The sequence below is a fragment of the Epinephelus moara genome, chromosome 1 (assembly GCF_006386435.1).
Source record: "Epinephelus moara isolate mb chromosome 1, YSFRI_EMoa_1.0, whole genome shotgun sequence".
Classification (NCBI taxonomy): Eukaryota; Metazoa; Chordata; class Actinopteri; order Perciformes; family Serranidae; genus Epinephelus; species Epinephelus moara.
The window spans coordinates 16,947,529-16,958,825 of record NC_065506.1 but is presented as its reverse complement, the minus strand read 5'-3'; the positions used below and the strand labels follow the sequence as shown (position 1 = coordinate 16,958,825).

Genomic DNA, 11,297 nt, shown 5'->3' with positions numbered 1-11,297 from the left:
TACACTGTGTGGACAGAGGCAGAGTATATAGTATCTGTATCGATCACTGTTATTTCCCTCTCTCCACTTTATTATAAAAAATAAATCCTGTGTACATCTTGCATCAGTGGCTGTGAACCCAGAAACTGTGGGGGAAGGTTGCCAAAAAAAGAACAGTAATAAAGACTGTTGATCCCCGCTGTAACAAATAAATATGTGTATGATATCTTATTGGGAGGTAAACAAAGCAAGTCAAATAAAATCTCTCCTGGGCTTTATTCTTATGGTACCAAATTACCAATATAGTTTCCTCTGGATAGGAATGCCCAGCCTGGTGTTTATGTGTTTGTATTTGATGTGTGTGTTGTTGTGGGTCTGTGCCTACGTGTCTATAAGTGTGTTTATGCATCTCTGTGCTTGTTTGTGAGCCTGTGCCCAACCAGAAAAAAATTACGTTCTATAAAACGTCTCCATAAACGGCGTGGCACAATAAATCCAAGGCAGAAATATTAAGTGGAACCAATATTTTGCTGGACCCACTCCAGATTCCTAGTAAAACTCACGAGTCGGGATGACCTTAGCATTAAAAAAATATATTTTACAGGTGGAAATAATCCAATTCCCTTCCAATGAAGGCATCACTGACATGGAGCTATCTGTGCTGTGCACCTGGGCCTTTCCACTGAGAGGTCATTTAGTATATATTCTCTCTTTTAGGGAGAGCTCTATTAAATACACCATGAATATCCAAGCAAAAAAGGTATTTTTGCAATGTCAAGAAAAAAGAAAACGACAGCAAGGAAGAAATGGGCTGCAAACTGTTGCTGTGTTCTAAGAAGGGAGGCTCCCATATGTGCAGAGAGACTAAGCAGTGAAGCTACAAAGGAAACATGCTCAAGGACACCTGTTTCTTGCAGGGAGCAGTTTGTGAGAAGCATCTTGTCTGTGCAACGCTGCAGCAGCCATGTGTAAACGCGAAGAGAGACACAAGATCCCCATTGCAGTCCATCAACTCCACACAGAGCCATGATGTGCTTTAGAATGTGACGACATGCTAAAAATTTGATGAAGTCCTAAGATGACACTATGACTGTGTACTTTGAATAGGATAACATAGAATATGGAGTGTTTATTATATTTTTTTAAAAAGCCAAACGTGATCATTTATTAATCAAAGAAAACATGTGAAAGAGAATTTATTAAATTGCAGCGAATCCGTCCAATTAGCATCAGCGTAACGTCTGTGATGCTAGTAGTTGAAACCACAGAGGGCCCCAGTATAAATTCATCTGCATGGAGATTCACCTAACCTGAATTCACTCTGCATTTCTCTTTTCTGTACAGTTATCTGCCAAAACCCTCTGGAAACTGGCGTGCATTGCTCAAGAAGTTGTCATTAGGAATTTGCTTAACTGTTACATTATCTCCTGTAGAAAACTAATTTCATATTAGGGTAATTGCCTCTGGTGGGCTTTTGCAGGGCTGTTGTGTTGAGGAGAAAAAAAAAAATGCTGATGAAGAGGACGGGGGAGAGAAAAAGTCATACTGGCCCTCCCTCCCTATTTCTGTCTCTCAGTCAGATGAGGTCATCAAACACCAACCTGCTTTGTATATTAATGATGTAACAGCCAGGGATTTTTGGACACCCCGTCCCCAGAGACTGCTTGGCTGGAGGCAGAGGAAGACTTCATCTTGATTTAAGAGAGAGATAACACCCTCGATAGAACTGTGACAAAGGCTCGATAGGCAGTGCGAGAGGAGATAGTGAGGGAGTGTAGACGCCAGCAGAGAGGAGAAGACAGGAGAGGAGGGGACTGTGCAATACACTGTGCCTTTAAAGCACCAGGCCCCTCCTCCACAGAGCCGAGCAGAACAGCCGAGTGGTGCTGGCAGGAGCCTGAGCCCCACGATAAACTCTGGCATCAGCTTCCCTTCATCCGGCAGTCAGCGAGGACACAGTGAGGGCGCAGGGGCAGAGAGACGGGGACGGAGAAAGGGAAAGAGCAAGAGTGACAGAGGGGGGGGAGAGAGAGACAAAAACAGGCAGATAGGCAGAGAGGGAGAGGCTGTCATAGGAATCACACAGCTCCCTTTTTCACAGCAGCAGCTCAGCCGCTCTGTCTGCTGCCTCCCGGTGCAGGCGAACGCTGATGGGGATGACGGGTGGCGTGTTTTCGGCAGCGCAGTTATCTGAGTGATGGTAGCGGCCGTGGCGGCATCACAATCCGAAACAGGAGCTCTCCTCGCCGCTCTGGCTCTTAGTCATCTTCAGCCTCCTCTCTCCCTTCTCAGAGTGCTATCAGGGCCATTCATCGTTCCCATCTCATGCCTCCTGCCTCCTCCTCCTCCTCCTCCACAGCTTCATCCTCCACTTCTACTCCTCCTCTGATGAGCCACAGCCTCAGAGTGAAATAACCCTGCTGATAGAAGCTTCTCTCTCTGTCAAGACAGTAAGTAGGGGAGGGAGGGAAAGAACTGCGTGTGTGTGTGTGTGTGAGAGAGAGAGGGAGGGAGAGAGAGAGTGTGTGAGACAGAGAGAGAAAGAGAGGAAGAGAGAACAGCAAGGCAGCGAGAAGAGAAGATGTTAGCGTGTGCGACAGAGGGACTGCTAAAGAACCAGCAGGTTGTGTGTAGCTTGAATGATCCTGCTGTGCGTGGACAGTGAGCTCTGGGCATAGCAACAGCAAAGTGATGCACAGGAAAGGTGAGTAGGTGTGTGTTCTGGTGTGTGTGTGCGTGTTTGTGTGTGTGTGTGTGTGTGTGTGTGTGTGTGTGTGTGTGTGTGTGTGTGTGTGTTTGTGGAGGTGAGACAAGTGCTGCTGAAGCAAGAGATGCATTTTGACAGCAGCTAAAAATCATCAGCGCAGTTAATTCCCGTCCATCTCTGAGTCTCCTTCAGTGTATTGTTGTTGCTTTTTTTCCGTGCTGCCATGATTTAGTGGAAGAGAAAGGAAAAGGAGGCTGAGACATTAGAGAATAAGTGATTGCTTTCCTTCCCGTCTGTCCAGGTGCCATGTGTGATTGGCCAACGCACCCTGTGGCAGTGGCATCGCCCTGGATTTGGCGAGAAGCTCTCCCCCCTGCTTGTTCTCTGGGGCTCCTCTGGGAAGCTTTCATGGGATTTATCTCTTCCTGCTGGATGGCACTGAGCTCTCTGCCTCTCTGAAAAGAGTCCAGAGAGAAAACATACACTACAAGGATAAGAAGTAAAATAATTATCCAATCACAGCACAAGGAGGCAGACCGGGTTCCCTTAGCAACAACTGAAGGAGAGAAGAGAATCCTTTTCTCCGTTTCTGCTCCCTTGGTTTTTGGGCACACCCCTGTGGACTGCTGTGGGTCAGTGTTTTCTGATAGGACTTGGAGAGCGCTGTTGCATAAGACAAGCTGCCACCCAAATTCCAGGGGAAGGTGCTCGTTCGCCTTCCAGCCCCCCTCATAACTGTGTCTCATAGGCACCATGATTTTTTTGTTATCCCTCCACAAATTCTCATCACAAGTCACGTTCCGCTGGCTTGGAAATCAATTCATTCTGATCCCACGCCACCTGGAATAAGCCCTGCTTTGGGGCGAGATTGGACGCTCTGTGAAAAGACCCACACCTACCTTCCTCCCTTTCATGGACGAGAAATGAAGGACAACATGATTAAGTCATCATCTGCAAAGAAAATGGATGTGGAGCAAAGTTTATTTTCAATGTGAGTTTCTACTGAGAATCTTTTTATTTTTCCTGGAGGGGGAAACGCCACAAAGCACAGAGGAATATCCCCCTTTTTCCAAACAGGATCTGTCCTTTTCTCTCTTAAAAAACAGTAGCCCTCAGTGAAGGACTATATTTAGAAGGCAAATCTCATCCCTGCTGGCCACCAATAATGTAGAACACGATCATTTTGAAAATTGAGCCACTGCCGGGAGTTCTATTTTTCTATCTATGTTGGATAGCTTTCTCTATAAGAGGGTTAATATGAGCCCCTTTTCTGCTTTCACTTTTGTATGTTAGCCTGCCATTATGTCACTGTGTTTCACAAGTCAAAAAGGTTGTACCGGACAAGTGAAAGAGGGGCAAAGTCTCTTCCCTGCATAGACAGGTGTTTTAAATAGCATCTCCTCGGGAACAATTTCAAACGTACACACTGACACATGAGATGAGTTGGCTCAACACGATTATGTAAGAGTTTCATACCAGCTTCAGCCCATGTGTTTTGCCTCTTCCTTTTCCATGGATTTACAGCGTTTGACTTTTCCCATGCTCATTTTCTCTTCGTTTTTGGAAGCGTCTACCAGAGGGCATGGATGTCAGAGTGTGACCCTGTGCCGAGTGTGCGGGCGAGGCAAGGTGTTTTGGCTGCCCAGGTGCTTTTAAGATGTTGAGGTCTCCCTGCGTGGCCGGGGCCCCTGTTCGGATCAGTAGCACTGAGGCTCCTTGTAGCCAAAGACATGGACCCCGACTCGGCTCCCCCACGCCCTCAGCCTGTTGGCCACTGGCCCCACGTCGCCCTGTAAAGGATGTCCCTCAGCAGAGCTCCGGCCCGGGACACCTCTGAGACCCCCAGCCCGAGAGAACGCATCCGCAGCCACATGAAGATGGTGATCGACCAGCTGGACGGCATTCTCAAAGAGCTCAAGGATGTGGCCAAGGAACTCCGGGAGGTGAGGTTCAAAATCAGCTTACGCATATCAGGCTTTTGGGGTGGGGTGGGGGGGTTTAGAGAGGAACAGGGGGACGAAGAGGCGGAGGCAGGGAGAGATTGTGGGTGCCAGGTGGGTGTGCTTCTCAAGTAGGCTGCATTTAATTAAGTGTAAAATTATTTTTCGCAGCATGGAGATTTTGATTAAGATTTGAAAGTGATGAGATCTCACTTTTTTATTTTTTTTGTTTTCTAGCAGGAGGATATTGTTGATTACAACCGCGGCGAGGCTGTCTTCCTTTTCCAATCAAACAATTGCTTATCGCCAATTACAAATGTCCTTCATGTGTTCAGTGGTGTCTTGTGGGAGGTACAGTAGATGTGAAGAGCTGTTGAAAAGCGACAAAGCCAGGCTGAAAGGAAACACAGAGGCTGGCTTAGATAAGATACAAGACTTAGCGCCGCAATAGTTATATAACCATTTTGTTAAGGATCAGCTGGATTCCTACTGTATTTTTGCAACTGCCATGGTAACACTGGGAGATTTGTGTTTGTGTGTATAGTACACAGTTTGAACAAGGATCAGCAAAGACAGATAGTGTGCGTGTGCATGTGCTCTTATATGCATCTCCAAGAATATGGACTCAACAAATGTGTGTGTGGTGGCTGATAATCAGAGTACATCTGTTCATGTTTGTGAGAGTACAAAATGGCCCTCATCATCTCTTTGGGATCTTCCCCCTGCAGTGTCCTTAAAGCTGCGAGCTCTTCCCACAAAGCTCCTCCAAAGAAAGAGATAAAGGCAGATAGAGAGACAGAGACAAATGAAACTTGAGCAAACAGTTGTGTCTGACCCATCCCACATCCTCCGAGCACATCACATGATTGGCCTCCCACCTGCTTCTGATCAGGGATGCAGAGGGAGTGCATGTGTGTGTTTCTAAATGTGTTGAAGAAGCAAAATGGTGGATGTTAGCGCATGTAATGACCTGAAGGAGGAGGAGGGTTTTGAACAGTCGGGGTGAAGCTGCCATAACTCACTCGATCACCACACAGAAACCCCCCCCACCCCCACCCCTCTCCTCCCTGACTCCCAGCTCTGTCCCACTCACCACGCTCTACTTTATGTACTTGCACAGTTGGAGGTGCAAGGGCACAGCTCACAGTGCACCTTCTCTCTGGTGAGCAGGAGAAAGCCGGCCTGCGCGCAGGAGTGATTGATGATTATGGGACAACTGCAAGTGGAATAATGCTGGCTGGAGCTATTTATAAACAAAAACACGGCCTGTGCCTCTGCCAGCTCCAACGCATATTACCATCCTTATCCCAGACCCCATTAGAGAGGGCTCTGCACAGTGGCTCAAATGTCATTTTTTATTGGGAGAGCACAATCCCACATATTGAAATGGCTAAGGAATCGTATTAGCTGCAGTGGCAGTCATAATGCTGGTATCAATATCCTGCAATTAACTGACCTGTGAGAGTGCAGATGGAATCAAAGGGAGATGAAGAAACAGAATCAGAGTAGCGCCGTCAGACGCATGGAAGCCTAATGTTCCATAAAATCTCTCATTCTTGGCCACATGAAAGGAACAACATAATAGATAACAACTGTCACATAAATAAATGATGAATTGCCGTGTGAATGTAATGAAATAAATAACTCAGTGAAGGAGCCGTAATGACTGATTATCACCCACAAGGTCTTTGGGGAACTGGGAGATACTGCAGTGCTCCGAGGAGTAAGAGCTGACACTCCGAAGCACGTAGCTGCCCAGAAATGAGGAAGTTACTGGTCTGTTACGATACTTACTTCACGGTGCTGTTTTCATAGCTCAAAATCACACGCGTACAGTGTCATTGTGCCAATTGGTGAGAAGCTGAATTAAAAAAGTCATCATTAGTCACACTGCAACAGAATCTGCCTACATTCAATTTTCTGATTGCCCATTGCCTAAAGTATTGCATATGTTGAAGCATATTGCAGTCTCCAGTTAGACCATTTAGTCCATACCTTCACACCAATTAAATATAAGAGGTTGTGGGAGGTTTTCTCGTCCAGTTTTAGCCATCTGGTCTTCATAGCCTTTTGCATCAACCATTAAATAAACGTTTGTTCTGCAGATTTTTTTAAGACCATTAAAGTGCAGGGAATAATACCTTCATCTCTACGTTTTAAATGAGGACTTACAACATTTATTGGTTTTAATTGATAATTGACTTCATACCCCAAGGAAAATTTTAGGAGGGCCAAAGGGCAATCTCACATTCACAAAAGTAGTTGACACAGAAAATCACTTGAATAAAGTTTATAAATCCAATTGATTGGTTTAGTTTGTGAAAAGTCCAGGGGTGGTCATTGCCAATCATTCAAAAACAAGAACAGTCCATTCTGAATGACTACTTTCTCAGCACAACGAGCACCAATAACAAAAGTTATGAAATATGTGACAAAGTCAACATGATGGTATAAATTAGGAAATAAGGACACAGGTTGAAAATGAACAGAACTATTCTTTTAGAAAGAACTTCACCTCCTCTGATTCTACCCCAAAGTGACTTGCTTTCTACATAAAGGTACAGAAGTCTTAAAAAGGAGAAATCCATTGATCCTACTTTCTTCTCTGCCAAAATTCATCATCCTGAGTCTGAATCACTACAAACAACACTCAGCACAATCTACTTAAACCCAGTGGTGAACGTACCATTGAATTTTAATCACTGTCATGTGAATGAGAATTGTTTTTCTTGTGTGGCTTCAGAAACCTGCCTTTAATAATCTCTTATGCTGCATAATTGTTTCTATTGAAATTTTAGCCAATGCTCAGCAAACAGCCATTTTTAAGGGAGCCTAAGAAATGAGCCATAATGAATGTTAAATTAAACAGCAATACCAAGGAAATTTCCATTTAAGTATGGGAGGGCTTGTGCTTTTTTTAGTCAAATCTTCACAGAGTACAGCAGTATTACCCATCTTAGTACTCTGATCCCTGACTACATTAATGCTGGTTTTGTGTTTTACCAAGTAAAGAGGTAACATCGTCATTCCACAGAATTAACGCAGCAGCTAATAACATAACAAAGTAGTCCCTGATTGGCTCTGTTTAAACAGGAGGTACAATATACCACGTTCCTTTGGCTATTTAGCTAAAGGGATTTTAAAATCCGCAGACATTTAGGAACTCAATGTGGCTACCTACCCCCAAGCAAGCAGATAAATACATATTAAATTATACAATGTGTCTTAAACCATGCTTTGACCGTATTATACTGCAATACAGATATAACACTGTTTTATTAGAGAGAATGTTTTGACTTAAGCATGTGAAGCATCACCGTGATAGTCTCAGGCTATGAATCTCCTTTACATGTCAAAGACAAATCTAACATAGCACACAGTTTTTCTAGATTGCTCCCTTCACAAGCCTATTACAGCCAAATACTGCCTGTCTTACTTGTGAATCCCATTACAGGCTCCATGACAAGTAAAATGAGAAGGATCTAAAGGAAGGACATTGGAAGGTAATATACTGATAAACCACTCCATTTGTAATAATAACAGTGGCAGGAGTGGCAACTCCAGAGGAAATAATTCATTTGGGTATCATTTCAACCTTGGACTTAGAAGTCTGAGGATAAACAAGGAGGGGGGAGATATGGCACCAAAGTGAAAGCAAAGCGACCTCTGAAATTTCTGATGTTGAGTTGTTGATTTTCCTAAAAGTGAATTTCACTAAGAAAAAAGGGGCAAGTAAGGAAACGCAAATGTAGGAGTGCACCCATGTTGGTTATTAGAGAGATACAGGCTGGTAAATTGAAAGAATTTAATGAAGCGCTACAAAAAAAAAAGAGAGAGAGAGGCTGGGGAGAAGATGCAGAGGCACGGACTGGGTGGAGGAAGGGGGCTGGCAGTGAGCTACACATCTTTATATGGAACCAAACAGGAATGATGGACTGTTATTATGTGGATGTAGTTATTATGCAGAATCATACCACGAGCAGAAGACGGTGCGCGTCTGTGCGCAGCTCAAGACAAATGAACACAGGAAGGCAATCAGGACTCGTAGAATTAAAGCTCTAAATGAAAGGAGTGAATATAAGCTGGACAAAGAGCGATTATCAGTAGCAGAGTACAGCACGTTCAGGACACTGGCCTCTATCAGTCAGCCTCGCAGCAGTTGTCTGCACAGGCTCATCGTGATACTGGAGACTGGCTTACTGCTTCGACTGAGCCACAGGCCTGAAGACAGAGGAGGGAGGCAGCAGGAAAACACTTGTGTCAGGTGAAAGCTGTGTCCTCCAAATGTCAGCTTTTTAGGAATGAAGTCCTGAGTAACCGCTTTATTAATGAGACTGACCACCATGCAGTTTTCGAAAGTGTTTCATGGATGCGTTTGATCTACTGAAAAAAAATCATCTGTGAGCAGCGGCAGCAGCAGAACTATCAGCCTTTTGCTTGTTTCCAATACAAACAGTCAACTTTGTGCTCGACAAGCTAAGCCCACCACTAAATCTGCAGGTGCACATCTCATTTAAATTCACATTAAAGAAATGGGGTGGTCTATTCAATTTCTATTCATCACCCAATACCACCCGCCTGATCCCATTGGCCTGGCTGTCAAATCAGGCATTTGTGCTAAAATGGAGTCTGTCAAAGAAAACTGCTATGTGAACGGTTTGATCAGAAAGGCTACCGTGTTGGCACTCTTTCATGTCTGAGGCATGCTTAAATGCTGCATTGTTAAAGCTCTGTGTGGTATCCAAACAGCTGGCCCCAGATCAGCCAGCCAGCGAGCCAAGCCAGCGGTGTCTCCTTAGCGAGACTGAAACCAGTTATGACACATCCACGTCGAGGGGGGAACCACGGTCCCCTCTCTGCTGAAGCTGCCGCGCTCAGCACTGAACCAAATCTGTTCCAAACCCAGAGGCAGCCCAAGAGAGACCAAAACCAAAATCAAAGGGCCTTTTTTTTCTGCAGGGGCCATATCCTCTCCTCACTATGTGTTTCCCCTTGCTGCTGCTGCTGCTGCTGAGCGGGGCAGGGAGCAGCAAACTGCCTTGCAAGAATCCTTCAACATTTAACCATGAGGGGGGACTCCAGTAGCTACCAGCTCTTTCACTCAGGGAGCAGAATGATATAAAGCACGTTGGTGAATGCACTCTCATTTAGGAAATAGTTGCTTCTGTTACAAGGGAATATTTTGGGGAATGTTTCAGGGCATGGCAAAAATATTGGTACATTTAATGTGGGAGAACTGGGTCACTACAGAGGCACGTAAGTGCTGTAAGTAAGTAATTATGGTGAGATTTACCCCCAATTAAATGCTTGGATTAAATATTTACCCCAAATTAAGTATATCTATCTTTATAGCCACAGAGTTGGGGGAAAAATATGAGGAAAACAATTAAATTTACCTAAAAAAGTGCTTCCACCGTGCATGCCAAAGTAATTACACTGTAAATAAAAATCCAGTTTAATTCGACGATTAATGATGACTTGATGTGGCTGAGTATCACATCATCTTGGCAGGAGATTGTGGTTCTTTCTGTTTGTCCAAATGAATGTCTACAATCAGAAATTGCAATCAGTCACAAAGCTGTGTCCTGGTGGATCCCTTCCCACAAAGCAACCATTTTGACTTGGCCGCCAGTGTTGTGGGTCTACTGGCCAGCTGACCACAGCCCAGTGATCTCCATTGAGGATGGCCCAGTCTGTTCTCCACCAGAGAGTCCATTTACTTCAGATTGAGACAGTGTTTGGCCCAGGCTCTGACCTGAGAACATGTCGACCGGCTGTCCTTGTGGGCCAAAAACACTCGGGTGGGCAATGCTGAAAGCTTAACCACTCAGACAGCAAAGTACTCTTCAACCTGACATACCTGGGCCAAAGGGTTTCTTCTCATTAAAAGCCATTTGGAAGAAATGACAAGTACCCGCCTGCTGTGTCTGTCAATTTGTTCCTCCTTGTCTGACCTCTTTTGTGTGTGGAAATTAAATTCCTAAATTAAACTTGGTGACGTGCCTCCAGCGGAGTTCTCTTTGCTCAGGAAAACAACAAGAACACGGTACCTCAAGCCTTATCTATTCTTTGCTGAGCATAAAACACCCTGCCATCTCCACACCTGTGTTGCTGCCTTGAGCTGAGCTCCACATAAATGTGTCCGTTCTCAGAATGAATGGGAGGCTCAATTATTCTCGGGACTGATGAAATACTGCTTTGGGATTTTAAGTGGAAATGTCAGATTATCTCGCTTGATTCTTACCTGGTCACAGTCAACACATAATCTGAAACAAATGCAGCCCATCACTGCTTTAATGAAAGGAAAATATATACACATCCTGTGCATTTAGCTGATGCAAGACTAGCCTGCAATGCTAGCAATAACTGAATTTAATTCCCTGATCCCCATATTAAAAAGTAAGCAGCACTGAGAATTGAAGGAGAGCAGAATCAAAGACGGGAGGGACCAGCGGTAAACAACGGGTTAAGACTTTAGCGGCATCTAACCTTGAGAGCTGTGGAGAGAATAAAACGGCACCACGCAAAGCATTCCCCTGAGCCTCTTTTACCTAGCTCTGCTGTGGAGCCCCAGCTTCTTTAGGATGCAGGCCCAGCATATTGACTAGCCCATCATGCCTGTAAGACCCACTGGATTAGCTGGCCCTTTGAGCTCTGCCTCCCCGCGCGAA

At 44.9% G+C, this 11,297-nt stretch overlaps 1 protein-coding gene across 2 annotated transcripts in view; it reads left to right on the top strand.

The window, feature by feature from the left end:
- The first annotated feature begins 1,910 nt into the window (after positions 1-1,910).
- The window catches only part of insyn1 (inhibitory synaptic factor 1), a 57,376-nt gene continuing 47,989 nt past the window's right edge, over positions 1,911-11,297 (top strand). Inside the window, exons 1-2 of one of the 2 annotated variants that reach the window (XM_050046145.1) lie at positions 1,911-2,429; positions 2,988-4,629. In XM_050046145.1, the coding sequence (XP_049902102.1) occupies positions 4,486-4,629 (144 nt within the window). In that variant the 5' untranslated portion in view covers positions 1,911-2,429; positions 2,988-4,485. Of the gene's footprint in view, positions 2,684-2,987; positions 4,630-11,297 lie in introns of both variants that reach the window. The other variant, XM_050046137.1, reaches the window with a different exon arrangement.